This window comes from Nesoenas mayeri, assembly GCF_963082525.1.
Source record: "Nesoenas mayeri genome assembly, chromosome: 2".
NCBI classification, from domain to species: domain Eukaryota; kingdom Metazoa; phylum Chordata; class Aves; order Columbiformes; family Columbidae; genus Nesoenas; species Nesoenas mayeri.
Genome location: NC_137543.1, coordinates 76,816,850 through 76,834,306, shown reverse-complemented (window position 1 = coordinate 76,834,306; position 17,457 = coordinate 76,816,850). Strand labels below are relative to the sequence as shown.

The 17,457-nt window shown below is 40.5% G+C and overlaps 1 protein-coding gene across 1 annotated transcript in view; it reads right to left on the bottom strand.

The window, feature by feature from the left end:
• Nucleotides 1–310: 310 nt before the first annotated feature.
• The window catches only part of ANKRD33B (ankyrin repeat domain 33B), a gene marked incomplete at both ends in the record, with an annotated part of 44,653 nt that continues 27,506 nt past the window's right edge, over nt 311–17,457 (bottom strand). The window contains 3 exons of the mRNA XM_080340100.1: nt 311–1,161; nt 7,835–7,975; nt 13,480–13,609. Of these exons, the coding sequence (XP_080196226.1) occupies nt 311–1,161; nt 7,835–7,975; nt 13,480–13,609 (1,122 nt within the window). The remainder of the gene's footprint in view (nt 1,162–7,834; nt 7,976–13,479; nt 13,610–17,457) is intronic.

Sequence of the window (17,457 nt, the reverse complement as noted above, 5' to 3'; positions counted from 1 at the left end):
ATTTCTCAAGCTGTTTCTCAGTCATTCACCTGGAACTGGAAAAAAATGAAACCACAGAGGACTGTACCACTTAAAACTTCCTATCAACAGCAGACAGGTAAACTTAGTAAGTCTTCCACCTCAAAACGCCTTCCTGCTCCACCATCAGACACACTGTGGCCTAGCCCTTGCCCTGTTCCCCCACTTGAAAGGCCATTATTCAGAATTCCAGCTCCATAAGCATTGGGCATGCACAAAGGCATGCAGTCTGTCATCTTGCTCAGACAGCAAGACTAATGGCTCTAAAACCTTCCAAGCAGCTGCCTTTAAATCAGGTCCTGCATCTGGCAGGAGACACCTGCCTCTGCTTTTGAGCATCTGCTGCTTTTTTCTTCTCCTGTTCCTCTGCCTTCTTCCGCTCCTCTTTGAGCTCCTTGTATCTCCATTTGGGAATCTGCAAATAGGGGTCATCCTTTGCGCTGCTCCTCCTTCTCGCCTTTTCTGGCTGGAAGGTGGGTGGAGGAGCCTTGCTGATACGGACTTTGGGGATGACAAATCCCGGCCGGACGCTGCTCCGTCTAAGCAGGTGGAGTGGCAAGAGGCTCGCTTTCCTTGTGGCCACGGTGCTCACTTGAGAGACTGCAAGGCTGATGGGCTGCAGGCTGGCTCTACGGTCCTTCTTCTTGGGGATCAGCGTGACCTTGGAGTTCTGAAATAGCTTCTCATAGCTGCTAAAGTGGTCTTTGTCCTGAGATCGGATCTCCTCGGCTCTCTGCTTCCTAAGGATTTCCTGCACAGCCAGTCTGCGCTTCCCCACGGAAGGCGGGCTGCCTGGGCACACCGTCCGGCATGACAGAGCAATGAAGGGACTGCTTAAGCTTGTTGTCACCTTCACCATGTGATCGAGGACTCCGTCTTCTTCTGGGCCGTAGAAAGTTCGGAATGAGATAGCTGCTCTCATGCACTCAGAAATCCTCTGCAAACAGCTTTTTGGCTCCGCAGCCTTGGCAAGAAGTTCCTTCATCTTTGGCCATTCTGGTTTGTATTGATCACAAAACTGTTCTGGGCATGGCCTGTCCATCAGCTTTTGCATTATGAAGGCAGATTCTGATCTTCCTGTGTAACAAGCCCATTCCCATGAAGTCAGTCCACGGCTTGGGTCAGTCGCATGAACATTTGCCCCTCAAAGAAAAGAAAAACAATCAGTTAATGAAACTGCCCATGCTTCTGTTGCTATGATCAGAGTTGAATCAGGCAGATCCCTGCAAGAAAACATCACATATGAAGTACTACAATATTTGTGTAAAAATGAACACTCAATAAGGAGAGATCAGGGTTCCCGACTTTCTGAACTCCTGATTTATTTTAAAAAATAGTAAAAGAAATTAAAGCTGTATATACGAAATTCACTTAAAGCAATGCAAAGAATGGCATAATGAATTTCAACTGCATTATATGTTGTCTTCCCTTTGCAGTCATTGCTGCGACTTAGAAGAGAGACCTTGGGCTAATGATCACAAGTTCCATCAAAATATCAGCTCAGTGCTCACTAGGGGCCAAAATAGCAAATAAAATACAATTAATTTCTACCCCCCAAAATAGGGAAAAATAGATTAAAAAAATAGGAAAAAATAGAGAAAATGCGACGTGCAGTTCAGGTTCTCTTATCTCTGAAAGGACACTGTAGAATTTGAGAAAGCTGACACAATGGTGACAAGGGTGATCAAATATTAGGAAAGCTTCCATACATGTCAGAGAGTGGTAATAGGGAAGATGGAGTTTCAGTCTCAGCCCAGAACAGCTGGTGCCATCTACCTTAGATTACCATCTTTGAGGAAATGTAGCAGTTGAACCAGCCAAAACAGATGACTGGGACACATACTAGACAGCAGGGGATTAGACATTTGAAGTACAGTGTTAGTTCCTGGAAGGAATTGATTTCTAGTGGTTATTATCTTTCAGCCTCTCCTCCCCCATTCCCTAATTATGATCTCTGTCCATCCAATTCTGACATTTGTCCCCATCACCATTCTTTCTCCTCATTTATTTCTGCATCCTTTTCCATCCTTGCCTTTCTTTCGATCTCTCCATGTTCCTATAAGCCCCTTTTCATGGGCTTCTACCCTTTCTCTTCACTCTGCTTTCAGGTGGGGTTACACTCTTCTGCAGGGCACCTGGCTGCCTGAGGAGAGGATACAAGAGTAAAAGAAGGAGCAAGCATCCTAACCAAGTCTGCTGTATCCTTTACAACTTCTGTCATACTTCATCCAATGCTGCCACATTCCATGGTAACCAGAAAATTGCAGGGAAGTCCTCTCAGTTCTGGTACTGGAGTGGGAGCATGGGCATTTGTCATTGAGGGTGGCATGTGCCTAGTTCTGCTCACACAGAAGACCTATGTAAAGGACAGAGGAAGCTCAATACACAGTGCACTTTTGGAAGAATTACTGGAGAACAATGAGCAGCAACAAGTGGTTTTGGAAGCTGAAGTCAGCAAGACACTGTTGCAAATGCCCAACACATTATATCTGGTGCATGCTAAAGGGTGAAAAAAGATCTGTCCAAAAACTAGCTTGGTGTTGCCCATCAAAAAGAATCTCAGAGACATGTTGAGGACTTAACAGCCAGCACCATATCCCTGCATTGCACCCAAGTAATCCTGGACATACCAGCTAGGCACACACATACAGCTCGGCACACAAACATATTGTTTTAGAGTATATGGGTGTGTTAGTGAATTAATGAAACAGAAAGGAGAATGAGTGAATATTCCCCATTTTCAGGCATTCATGTTCTTAAGCTGTAAATACTCTGTTATATATTTTGCCTTTAAACTTTGACTGATCTCAGAGGGAGCTTTGCACACTCGAGAATGTAGACTTGGTTCAGCAGCTCTGCAGCACATTCCCTCGGACAGGCATGGGCACTTTGCCCAGGTGCTTTCAAAATAATTGAGCTCTTTAACATTTGATTGTGTTTTACATGTATCACTGGTCCCGTAGATAATTTCTGGGTTCCTTGAAAGAGTTCCAAGCTGGGATATGAATGGACTACAACATCTGACTTATTGAAGGGCTTCTCTATCTGCTGAAGCACCATTTTCAAACAGCCAACACAAACATAATGAGAAATTATATTTTTCAGGGTGTATTATCTTGGTGACAGCATTTCAGACTAGTATAAGACAGACTAGATGTAAGGAATGGTAACCAGGAACCAGTTTGCAATGGGTCCAGTATAACCTTCCCACAAAGGGTGTTTCATCATTACAAGAAAAAAGAGGAAAAAGGAGAGCATGGGGAAAGTGATCAGAAGCTAATTTTCAACTCTATTAAGTACCAGTTGATTCCTAAATCTCTGAGAAAATCCCTAAAAAGCAGATGATAGAGTCACAGACCAAGAGTGAATGTAGATGGAGACACCCTAATCAAAAGAGCTGATCTCAGTTTAAATGCAGTTTAAGTGATATTTGCAGAAAGGACTACTCAGAGAGAAAGCACAGGGGCACTGCAGGGAGTCAAGCATGGGGCTGAGACTGGAAAGCAGAGAGGAAGCAAAAAGGAGGAAGATTTAATCAAAGAGTTCATTAGCTGTGGAATGAAGAAAGGATTGCAAGTTCTCAAAGGCAGCAGGGTTTGAAGAAGTTCATGACTGCAAAAGCTACAGACAAATCAGTGAGGCAAGGAACAAAGACATACAAAGAAATGTCCTCCTGCTACACTAGCCCATTTTTAAACCATCCTACCCAGAGTTCACGTCCCTGAACCTCTCCTATCTCAGGTGAGTCTCTTGTCCTGTCCCCTTCTTAACACTTGCTTGGGTCTGCACGCCCTCCCACTAGAGCTGACTGCGAACAGGGCATATTACATGGGAGTCGTTTCCTTGTTGTACATATAACAGGCAAGGATTTACCAGAGGAAGAACAGTAGCTAAAGGAATTTTCTCCAAATATAAATTTGAACAAACAGTATGCTCTGCTTGTAAACAAGGAAGAGGTACAGACAGATGTTTAGCACTATCTTCAAGAAAAAGACATCCCAGCTCTGATACAGTGCAGCTGTGAGATCTTGCATCAGAGTTGTGTAAAAAGATCTGTGTGAGAAAGTGCTCAATGGGGACACCCCACCTTTGCTTGGGGGCTGCATATAAGCTCAGATGCTCAGCTCTGATCCTAGCCTGAGCTATGCCTGTGCCTAGCCATGTGCCTTGCTGATTTGGACCCTGACCCACAGACTTAATTTCTAGTTTTGACCTCAGACCTACCTTGTCTCTAAAGACTTGCCTGGTAATCACTGCAGTACTGTCTGATCTTGATTACTGTCACCATCTCTGCTCCATTTCTTCAAGGAGTACCTTTGTTGATGAGGCTAGTGCCTCTGTGTGCCTCGCTGTCACCCTCAGCTCACCTCCCTTTGAGGAGAAGCCTGCTCTTGCTGCTGACAGATGCGTCCCCACGTGTTTCGGAAACTTTATCTCAGAAAACAGTACTACAGAGTGTTGAAATCCTGATCTTTCAACAGAAATCGATGCTGACTTTGTACCTTTATCACAAAATCTCTTCTAAGATGTGATTTACTACAGTGGTATTGATTTTCTGCATGAATCAGGAGATGTTTCTGAACAAACGTCATTCAGCAGAATGCCTCATCTGGAAGAGACATGAATAGTCATGTCCCTTTTTAAATGTGACAGCAGTCTTATCAAACTAATTGTCATTTCAGTGCAAGTATAGGCTACAAGTGTTCTTTTAGGAAAACTGCATTTGACACTTGCCTGATTTTCCTAGGGAAACTACCCTGAAGATAACTTTCAGCACAACTAGTTTGAATACACATGGCCCTTTGAGATATCAATATTCTATTTGATTAAGAAGGTTTGATGTCCCTTTAGATGCAAAATTTACATCCTGGGTTTAAGAACAGGGAGTGAAAGAGCTCAGGCATCTGTTACCAACCTAGTTTTCACACAGTATTTAAAGCCCAATCTCCAGATCTGTAGCCACTCCCATGACTTTACTAAAGCAGCAATGAGTTTAAACTGGAGATTACAGCAGGGCTTGACGCATGAATTACAACCGGCATTTCTGTGCTCTGGCTTGGGCTGGCTCGCTTGCTGAATGCTGGCAGCAGCCTGGTCCTGGCAGCGCAGCCGCCTGTGACAAACTGCTGATGAGCGACTGGGATCCCCCCCTTACTCGCTGTGCACTCACGAATAGCAAATTCACATGTTCCAAAGACTCAGTTTGAAAGAGCAACATTATGGCCAAGTGTCTCAGAGCGCCTTAATCTTGTAGTGATTGACCTTGGCCACCCTCCAGGAACTGAAGTTTCTGAAAGAGCAGTCATTTTGACAATCCATCTCTAACCATCTGTCACATGTTGCTGTTACCTCTTCCCCATCTGACTGTGTTAAATCCATGCTTAGGTGGCCAGGGAGGTGAGTTATTTTCATTTACTCACCTGCTGCATTGCTTTAAGTAGATGCCTGTCAATAGAGATCTTACCCAAGCCACTAAACAGATATTGGGTTTAAAAACCTTCTCCTCTTTTTCTAAAGACACATACCTCCTTTGTCACTATGCAAGTAGACCCACAGCTGATTTTGGGTGTTCCCCCCCTATATTTCCATGCATTCTTATGTTTTAACATAAAATTTTGCTGGTTAATCTATGAAATTGATTTTTTCCAGTGAATCTTTTAATAACAAATTCTTTCACCTTCTTCAGCAAACTAGCACTTTATTCTCAGCAGCCACTCAGCATCTCTTAAGCCCCAAACTACTTCTCAGTCCATTCTGAATGAGCAGCTCCCTCCCTACATTTTGCCAGACTGTACAGTGCTAAAAAATCAACAGATATTAAAATGAGTGCAGGCAATTTAACACACTTCCTTTACAGCCCCTATTTTGAACTGAAAATGTGAGGACCTGCAAAATACTCACCAAAAATTGTATATAAACTGCAATTTAGAAACTCAAAGTATATTAACTCTGCACCTCTTTAGCCAATGAATGATCTTCAGTATTCTCATGATCTCTGATGCACAAACAGGTCAATACAACTTTCTGTAGGTAAACTAAATTTGGAAGCTAACAAAACCATTTTCTGGCTGACTGAAGATGTGTTCTCCCCAGTATTCTGTTTTCTTATGGATCACGTAAATGGGAAGGTGGCTATTCAGATACCAGAGGCAGCAACTACATAGTGAACTTTGATTTTGATACATTTTGTACAAGAAGTAGAATAACAAAGACTGAGTTATCTATAAAGACAGAAAGGTTGTGAAATACCATCTGGTGACCAAAACAGAAAGAAGAACAATCTCCATTATAATAATAGAAAGTCATGATATTGTAAGGTTAGTTTGACAAGTTGTAAGGTCCTAGGTTTGCAGTTTCATTTTAAGTGATAATTTTTAACAAGCACTGGGAAATTCTGAACTAGGATCTGCACTAAGTATGTGTATCCAGAAAGTGCATCTGTGTCTGGAAGTTCTCTAGTTCTGTAGGTCTGACAGTCATTTTATAATTCTGTTTCAAAAAAAATTAACTCCAAAATGTGTGAATTGATTCCAAAGATTTGATTCCAGTATAAGAAGCTACAGAACATTGCAGAAAATAACAAGCCAGTTACCTCACCATTCGGACATTTTCTGTGTCCTATCAACATCTAGAAACCTGATATTATGAACATGAATAGCACTATGTAATAGTGTAATAGTGTAGTGTAATAGCACTATGCTTGATAAATACCTGCAAATTAAAATATTCATATAACGAGGGGTTAAACTTCTGTGACAGCGAAATTACTGAAATTAACTACTTATTCAAGATCTCTCGCAGTGAAGTGGACCTGTAAGATTTTTGGTCTAGACAGTAGCAATATTCACATGCAATCTGTTATCATTTTTATAATATTTAATTTGTGTCAAGGGATTCCCTTATATACGAATTACTTAACACAATAAAAACAAACAACTTTGTGCCTAAAAGGTGCTGTATGCTGGGACTGCTTCTGTAGAGGCTGTTGCCTGAATGACTTTTGCTTTTTGAGTTTCCTCTCCAGAATCCCTTCACCTCACAATCCATATGGCTGGAAATTCAACCACAGTCAAGAGCCAACAGCAAGAAATATATTTCCTCTTCTCAAGTATGAAAAGAGGTAGTGAGGCAGAGATAAACCTGCCCACTCCCTGTGCCATGACTCCCTCCTTGCAGGAGATACAGACCCACTGGTGTCCTGTTGCCCATAAGCCCGGAGACCCGACTCAGATCTGTAGAGGTGTTAGAAAGACGTTATTCCCTATGCTGCCAAATCTCCCACCACTGTCCCCTGTGGGATATGAACCCTACACCAAACTCTCCCGACTGGAGGCAGAGCCTCCAAAGCTCTCCATGCCTTGCCCCAGGATCTGCTACGGCTGGAGGTAGAGGTGAAGGTCTGGCTATGGTCCTACCACCATCACACACCCTTGCACCATCACACCCACAGAACTGGCAGAAAGAGACCTGTGTGTCTTTCCCATCTGTGTCATGAACATCATTAACTGCTTGTCTACAAATCTTGATGATCACACTCCCCGAACTCTCCTCAAGACAATGACTCTTACCCTGAGAGCTCTCGGAGAGATCCGAGTTGAGTTTCCATAGGCAAACTGGGTGCTTCTGCACCTCTCGCATGTGGCTTCACCACCTTGTCTACGACTTATCTAAAAGCTGCACCCATTTCTAGGGAAGGCTGCACAACACCTCTCAGAGTGAACACCCCAAAAGCCAATTTTCTTCTTGGTGTTTTTGTGTGACTGTCTAGTATATACAGGTAGAAGATGACAAAGAAGCAGCAAAGCACTTTGCATACCTGCCAACATCAGGGCTTTCACACATTCAGTTCGACCCTGCATCGCAGATTTCATCAGTGCTGTGAATCCAAACACATTCCTCTTCTCAATATCAAGCCCAGGAAAATAGTTCAACAAATAGTTTGTAATGGTTATGTGCCCTTTAAAGAAATGAAAAAACAGAGAAAATATGTCAAAGAATTAAGGCACTGTCTCAAGGTTAAACCAAAAATTACTCCTGCAAGACTGATACCTGGAGAAGTCCAGATAACTAATAAAATCTATTTTCTTTGTATCCTACTCCACTCATCAGAGTCATTAGCCTTAAGATTGCAAGGAACCTCAGTTTCTTGACTCAGTCTGTAGCACTGCAAAGGGAATTCCTATAGTTTATGGCAGGACGACTCATCACCTCCTGGAAATTACTGCAAAGGGTCAGCTTTTTCACTGGAAAGTTTGAGCCGTACTATAATGATACTTTATTAAAAAGTGATTACATGCAGTAGTTCCAACCAATAATACTAACAAACTGTGCCAGGTCTGACAAAAAACAAAGAAATATTTTGCGTAGAATCCCACATTTTTCGTTTTCCATCTGACAGTGTAAAACCACTTGTCTGCGCTCCAGCAACAGTAAAATGGGACTGATATTCAGATTTGAGTTCAGTTCTAAGATAAATTACTTCAATTCTGTTTCTAAAAGCAACTGTTGTTGCCATTCATGTGCCTTGTACACCAGGATAACTGGTGTCAGCAAGGGCATACAAGTAGTTGAAGACATCTCCGTTTAAACAGCTAGAGGACCAATTAAACCATCAAGTCTTTATAATTGGACTATCAGAATAAGACAAGTATCTAGTGTCATTATGACTCATTCAAAACAGTTTTCCATTCACTTGTCATTCATTTTATGATGCTTTGATGCTTGATAAAATAATGCAGTCTGTCAGGCAGCTGCAACAATCACAATTTAATTACTAGGAGCTGTAAAAATACTCTCTCATCTCTACTCTGCAGTCCAGCTGAATATTCTGTGATGCATGTCATTCAAATCCATCTAGAAATCTTACTGAAGCAGAATTTAATTTATACAGAAAAACTTTTAAAGTCTATAGTGCCACATCTGGTACAGATTTCATCAGCAGTTGCTTTGTACCAATGCAGTTCTGCATTCACTTTGGAAAACAAGTTAAGAAAATCTTTACCAATTAATTTAAGATGTTGCCTAGGTGTTACTCTTAATCTCCTAGAATTTGCTGGACCCTGCTACCCTTCTGCATAACTGGAAACTCTCCTGAAACTTGAGGAGATGTAGAGATAGCACAGATCAGCTTAGCAATACCAGAGGAAACTAAATAAGGAGCTCCCTGAACCTTGCGCAGTCTGATGCCAATGAAATATAAAGACAAAGCAAGTTACAACAAACTGAACAAAGCAAAAGTGAACTGGGTTCAGGACAGGATCAAGTAATCCAGTCCCGCTTACTCAATACAGAGGCTTTGCCTTCACTGACTTTATGGCAAAAGATCAAATCCTAACAGGGTATCGGTACTACTGGGAGAATCTTTGTCCCAGAATTGTTTTACAGGACATGCTCTGTTCCACTGATATACAGTGTGTGTCTTCATGAAAGTTTTGGAGCAGATGAAATACTGATTTTTGACCACAGAAACCAGAGATGGAAACTGAAAGAAGGAGAAATAATAATATAGAAGATTTTTCAGCATTTTTTACATTACTAAAGATGTTCTTCCCTTTCCCAAAAACATGAGACATTTTGCAAATCTGGATGATCCTAAGAATCAATCCTGAAAGACCTTGCTCAGCCAAAATTCTTCAGGGGACTATAGATGGTCTTAAAAGAGACAGAGAAAAAAAAAAGTAAAGTGCAATAAGATAACAAAGAAATTGAAGAGGTTTGTGATTCTCAGAAGTTTTGTGTCTCAGGGATTCCTGAAAACCTCTTCAGTTTTAATCTGCAGTAGCTTCTGTCCTCCCGAGGTTTGCATCAAATTTCCAGTTCAAACAGATATCAAATTCAAAGGAAAACTCAGAGCTGCCAAGTTTTTGTTTGAACTCTGTCATATGCTTTTGATTTAAGGCCATAAAGTTTCCTTCAGTTCTCTTTCGTCTGGTTGAACTAAAACTATATATGTAAATCATAAACCAGGTGAGTCTTCTGTGATTTAGAGTCTGCTATAAAAGCTCTATGCAGCTCTAAAATAATATTTGTAAGCCTGATCTACCTTTTGCCAGATCTATCTTTTGCCAGAACTGGCATGCTAAGGCTACACTTCTTCACCTTGTGAGCCATATTTAAAGACCAGCAGTAGTAGCTTAAATCACTTAATTTCTGCCACAGAAGAAATGCATATAATCATGAGAATTTTACCTAATAATCTATGTAATGCAAGCAGAAAGATAATCTGCATAGTAAGGAAGATGCTCTGTCATATAACATCACAATTTCGACTTGTACCTGAAAAAAGCCTGTGTTTGGTCTCTGGCTGCTGAATGCTTTCTGATGGATTGATGGATGCATTGAGCCAAAGGACTCGATGATGCTTGTAGGTCCCTTCCAACTCAGGACATTCTGTGATTTTATCCTGTGGATGCTTTAGGTGTTTGTATTCTCATGTCTCCCTTAATAAACAGAAACTGGGATAACTTCTAATTTTGTGTTCCCAGCTCTACAGCCTTGCCCCAAACTGGTCCCTGTAACATATCTGTAATTTGTGAGCAAATACAACTCTCTCTAAACACCTACCCTACACTGCCACTGATGTAGCTGTGCCCTCAGCAGCAGCAGAACTTAGAAAAAAATTGTAATGTCATTTTCCTCACCTGTCCCTTTTTTTTTGGGAAGCACTCTCATTCCTTTCTTTCTTTCTGCTTATTTCAATCTCTTGTTTGCATTAATTTCTCATTTTTTCTGCATTGTCCTTGTACTGACATTTAATGATTTTACTTCTGCTTTTACAGCATCACCATCCATTTTTGGGCACCACCTGCTGCAGGCTGAAACAAATGTACTGTTTCGGAAGGCAAGATCCCTTTAAGAAGAGATCCCATGTCTGTAAGAAATATTGAGAGACCAAGTGAACAGACCAATTTTCAAACTGAAATTTACAGTCTAAGCAGAGGACTCTATTTCTTGGGGTTTTTTTACTACTAATAAGCTTGTTAAGAAAGTACTGGTTTTCACTGATCCCTCCAGCCTATCTTTCTCATGTCAGTGCTTGCAAAAATCTTCAGATACCTTATTTGAAGGATGAGACTCTTAAATCATCAAAAGCAATATGAGAAACTGAATTCACTTATCTTCTGAAACTCTAGCTGGTCTTTAAGATAATTCTATTTAATTCAAACTGATGCTCTGATTCAAGCATCCTGTCTGGGCAGTCATGAAATGGCATAGGCAAGCATGGATTTTAAACTCCTCTAGCAAAACCAAAGAGGCCTCCCTGTCATCTGCCTTAGTATCTGTATCTTATGTTGCAGACGCAGACTCTGAAACACTATGAATGATCCTGCAGGACTGCAGCCTCTTTCACATCCAGGTCCTCCTAGGGGTCTGGCCATATGTGATGGTCCACCTGGTCTGTGGGTTGGAACAAAAATGGCATCACTTTCTGAAACCTTCCAGTATCACAACTAACTGGAATAATGTGGATTTGATACTAAACTTTACGCAGAAAAACCTGTCATTTTGGTATAAATAAGTGATATCTCAGAATAATTTATTTTGCAAATATATAATTATTTTCATGGTCTAAAGTAAAACAAACAAACAACAAAACAAAAACCCAAATAAACAAAACAAAGCAAACCAAACCAAAACAAAATCCTCCATTAAAGGAAAGCCTGAGTAAGCTTGACTTTCAGTGCTTTATAATACACTGCTCAGTGTTACTACTTAACACTCAGCAATAATTAAGCAGCATCTATTGCTCTGTAGGTCCTCTGGTTGCAATGTTAACCTCAAAGTAATCTATATTAACGCTACAGCAATATCTTGTGATAATGAATTAAATAAGCGGTGTCAACACTGTAGCTCAGGATTATCATAGGCAGGGGAAAACATCCAAGTTGTTAAGAGTTTGTGTAAGCTTCTGCTGACTGAGTCATTTCCAGTTGCTTTGGGGATCAATAGCAAGTGCTGGCAGAGAGTGTCAAGTCAATGTCAGCCCTCTGGATTAATTCTGAGCTCATTATCATGAGTTATAAAGGTCAGGAAAGAGTCAGTGTTAAACCTTTTATAGTTCAAATTCATATTAGGGCAGATAAATAAAAGTAGGATAGAGTTTTGGAGACTTCACCACTTTCTTTGGAAAGCTATTATACTCATGACTTCACTATGAACGTGACCATTATGGTCACAATTCTCTCTTCCAGTATTCAAAACCTACCTCACAGTGACTTCTTTAGCAGAGTTCACTTTTTGGTACGACAAGAAGCAAAGTTTGGTACTACCTGGAAATGTCTAGTGTCGATATTACAAAATGAACATCACACTGAACTGCTCCAATCTTTAGACATGGCTTGTAATGTCCATTAATGTTGCCTGATGGAAATTTGTTTCCTGCAGGGTCTGGGAGGAAATGCTATGTCCCATGAACTCCCACAAATATCCCATACTCTTCATCAGTGAGAAGTCATGACAAAGACCAGGTACACATTTATTTGCAAAGTGATCACCTTTGAGTGGCATGCTTGAGGGCTGCAAAGGAAACCATGGCTGCGGAGACAGGTAACCCTTGCAACAGCTTTTAGACTACAAAGTGATGGCCTCCTTGGTCAAATTTTTCCTGATGTACATACTTTAGCACTTTTTTAACACTTGTAGGAGAAAACTACAACTTCCATTACAAGTTAAAGCACAGTGTTTCAGTTCTAACAGAAATTATGGACTGCTTGCTTTCCAACTGTACACTTGAAACTAGTAACTCTCTTCAGAGCACCTCTTAGATTTATGTGATCTCTTACACTTGTTCACTGAATATTGCCATGCTGGGTGGGATAGAAGAAAACCTGGGAGTAAACTCTGCTCTCACTGCAGTCTGCATCAGGATTAACACGGTGGATGTCAATATAAATCAGTCTGTTATAAAAGCAGCATTGGCAAACACTGAATCCTACTGAGACTATGTAAATAGTTTGGTTTTTTGTTTTTTTTTTTTTTTAATTTTAACTACAGGGTGGTTGAAGAATGTCTTAGCAGCTAAGATATTTCTTAGAGATTATACATTTGCCTGCAGTCAGCAATTACTACAGACTGACTGAGGTAGGTGCAATAAGCAGGAGAAAAGAGATGCTATAAACTCGAATACTGCACATTACATGACCATAATATCAACTGGTTGCTTGCCAAAGCAAACACAGGAAAATAAGTTTTAAGGAAAAAAGCAGTATAGTATTGTACACTTGGGTCAAGATTTCATTTATTTTTAAGTTAAAATAGTCAATGGCATCTACTAGAAATGTATGGCTTTTTCTGTTTTAGTTCAAAGAAAATAATTACAAACTTACCTGGGAGTGGGCTTGGCCAGGATTATTTTATGCAGACTAATTTCTTTTAGGGCTTTGAAAAAATCTTAAAAATAATAGACACAACACACAGTCCTCCTAAGACCCAGTATGTCAGGAGTGAACAGAAGAGCCTTACCTGCCTGTGCAGCTGTAATTAGAGCCGTGTTCCCTTCGTTGTCCTGCCAGTTCACATCAAGGTGAGGGCATTGCGCTAAGGCTATCACAATATCCACATAACCTTGGTAACAGGCAACGATAAGACCATTCTGGAAGTAATATATAAAGAGAGAGTTAGGTTTGTCAGACTTGGAAAAGTTCACTGAGGAAGAACAGTAGTCTGATTTTTTTTTTCTTTTTCACACCAAAGAACTGAAAAGGTATCAGCATAACTAGTGATGAGCTAAAGACACAATGTTCAGATCCAAAACACTGCTTTTTATCTCTGCCCTTTGGTGAGTAATGTTTGGTACTCCTCAGAAATACCTAAGAGAGTAGGTATTATATTATGCTACTTGGAAAGTAACTGTTTATAAATGGCTTAAGCTTATATGGCTATATACTCTATATTCAAATGAGAATAAATCAGATTTTATTACATAATAAAATGAACCCAGAAGGTAAGATGAACTGGACCTGTTCTGAATATTAATTATCTGGAAAACAACTGCTTGTTCTCTGAAGAGGAAGTGGTAGGCAGGAGTTGTGTTCATAGTGCCTGTTGCTATCTTTAAATACTTCAGGTTTCCTATTAGAACTAGACTTTTTTATAGCCATAAATAAAATAAAATTGCTTTTATAGTTCCTGTTTAATGTGCTTTATGACAGCTGGAAGCTGTAAAACTTGCAGGAGGAAGCCAAGCCAGCATAACCTTATAACCCCGCTTGCTACCCAGACAGCGTTTCACTCCACAACAGCAAATTGACACCTTCCCTAAAATACAGCAAAATACACTTCTTGTTACCTAAATGGCACTACAGTACTTAATCCTGGCTTCTCATTTTACCACTAGGATTAAAATCATTATCACCAGTCTTCAGGATTATTCAAACAGCCCCGTGTTCATCTGCATGGGGCTGATAGGTGTAGAGGAGGGCGGGTGCAGATAATTCAGTGCTCCCTGCTCACCCTCCTCACTGCCAATACATGACTCAGTTTTATTGAGCTCAGCATCAGTATCTGACTGTTGAAAAAGATAAGGGCAGAGACACAAATTTCAACCTCTCTGGTAATCCTGCCTGCTTAAAACACATTCACACAGCCACTCTGCAAGTTCATAACCATAAAGGACTAGCAAGTAAGAGAACTTGGTTATGAAAACTGAATGGCCTATCCTGACGACTCCCAACATTTCTCTAAGTGGTTCTTGCCTAAACGTTCTATTTTTTTTCCCCATGGACACTACTGAGACAGAGACATCCAGCAAATGACACAGCAACTGTGGCTTCTGATTTTTTGTTATTGTAACAAGTTAGTTAATATTTCAGTGTCCCGTTTCATTGTTACTCTGAATAGTCCTTTTGGATAAGGTGGCAAACAACACCATTAAGATACAGAGGCAATGCCAACTCCTTGGGCTGCTCACAGGCTATGTAGGGTATTTCTCAATTACAACTTTCAATAAAATTATTACTCTGATTGCTTTTATTCTCAATTCACTCTTATCCTCAGTATGAAGCAACACCCACCGCTGCTTTATAAAGAGCATCTCCATTTCCTTGTGAAGAATCTGTGATACTTCAAATCATTCTAATGAAATTGTATAGAGGATTCTGCTTAATATCAGATATATAGAGATGACCTGAAATATTATTCACTAAAACATATGTACTCTTCTGGTGGGATTGTTCAGATTAATCGAAGTTTTACTACAATGTAATAATTCTTAGCTTAAGAAATAAATGTGTCAGTGTCCACTTGATAAGGACTTGAGCATTATTTTAGTTCTTTAATAATTTCATTTTTTCACTTGATGACAGGATATAGGTCTTTCCAACTCAAAAAAACTCGCAGATTGAAAACATTCCCCAGTCATTCAGTAAAATATCAGTTACTAATGACAGTGGAAAATCTCAGAATCACAGAATGGTTGGGGTTGAAAGGGACGTCTGGAGATCATCTAGTCCAACCCACCTACTAAAGCAGGTTCACCCAGAGCAGATCACACAGGAAGGCATCCTACTGGGTTTGGAATGTCTCCGGAGAAGGAGACTCCACAATCTCCCTGTGCACCCTATTCCAGTGCTCTGGCACCTCAAAGTAAAGAAGTTTCTCCTTATATTCAGATGGAACCTCCTGTGCTTCAGTCTGTGCCCATTGACCCCCATCCTATTCTTGGGCACCACTAAAAGGAGCCTGGTCCCATCCTCTTGACACCCACCCTTGAGATATTTATAAACATTGATGAGATCCCCTCTCAGCCTTCTCTTCTCCAGGCTGAACAGATCCAATTCTCTCAGTCCTTCCTCATAAGAACGATGCCCCCCAGACCTCTAATCATGTTTGTAGCCCACCACTGGACTCTGTCCAGTAATTCCTCGTCCTTCTTAAACTGGGGAGCCCAAAACTGGACACAGTACTCCAGATGTGGCCTCACCAGGGCAGAGCAGAGGGGCAGGATAACCTCCCTCGACCTGCTTGTCACACTCTTCTTAATGCACCCCATTGGTCTTCTTGGACACAAGGGCACATTGTTGAGTTGTGGTCAACCTTTTGTCCACCAGGACTCTCAAATCCTTCTCTACAATACTGCTTTCTAGCAGGTCAGCCTCCAACCTGTACTGATGCCTGGGGTTATTCCTCCCCAGGTGCAGGACTCTACACCTGCCCTTATTGAATTTCATCAGGTTCTTCTCTGCCCAGTCCTCCAGCTTGTCCAGACCTCACTGAACGGCAGCAAAACCTCCTGCTCTATCAACCACTCCTCCTTAGAAAACTAAGTATACAATAGTTTGGAGACCTAAATTATTGACAATAAGAATTGTTCACTGAAAAAAATGGCATTTTTGAAGAGAGCAATATTTTCAAAAAGCTGTAAGAATAACTTAAAGTAGTTATAATCTCTAATGGGAAAAACAAAAACAAAAACAAAAACAAAAACAAAAACAAACTGTTTCACTCAGTATCTCAAGGATATTTTCACAGTATATTTTCTCACGACATTTTTGTTTTCTAAAAATATTTACCAGATGCTTAAGAAAAAAATCTTTTTTTGCTCTATTTAAAAGCAAAACGAACTGTAAAACAGTAAAACAAACAAGAACCAACAACAAACGCTAGCTCTTTTTTGTGAGAGGCTTTTGCTTTACGGTATTTAGGGACTTTCATCCTACTTTTAGCAGATACCTCCATCAGATAGGATCTAACACACACTGGCATTCTGATTTCAGCAGAAATGAGACACAAATGATCTCAAAATTGTTCAACCTCATTCACCATTCTGAGTTTATAAAACAGAAGGATTACTTAGATATCAGGATTTTCTGAAGTGTATTTTCCAAAGATGCTATCAAAGACTGTTTGCTTAAGGATACAGGAAGGCAATGGACAATGGGAACTTTCTGAGGGATTACCTGATGCGGTAGAATGGAAAATTATTTTTGAAAGATGGTTATATGAATCTGAAGCAGGTCAGATAAGAGTGTGAGGACCTGGTGTTCAACAGAGCATACCCAGGGCTCCCTGGTTGAGAGGCAAAATGAGCAATCATGCAAGGACATAAAAACAAGTTGCTTCATTGCCATATGGTTCCCTGCACTGTCCAGGGCTGCAGGGGGATGGCTTTCCTTTCCATAACTCTTCGAAATGTGTCAGATATTGAAATGAGGTGCAGGAGGCTACAGCTTTGGAATGAAAATTGTAACAAACAAACCTCTGGATTTGATGGTTATTTCCTGGAACCTGGTTCAAGGATACCATGATAATTTGTGGTTTCAGGTTGCTTTTTTGGGTGTTTTGGGTTTTTGTTTGTTTGTTTCTTTTTTGTTTTGTGTGGGGCTTTTTGTTTGGTTGGTTTTTGTTGGTTTTTCGTTTTTTTTTTTTTTCCTTCCTTGCATCTATTTCTGGCCCTGTCTGTATGCTGCTTGCTGAAAGTCAGTACAAGCAGATCAGCTTGGA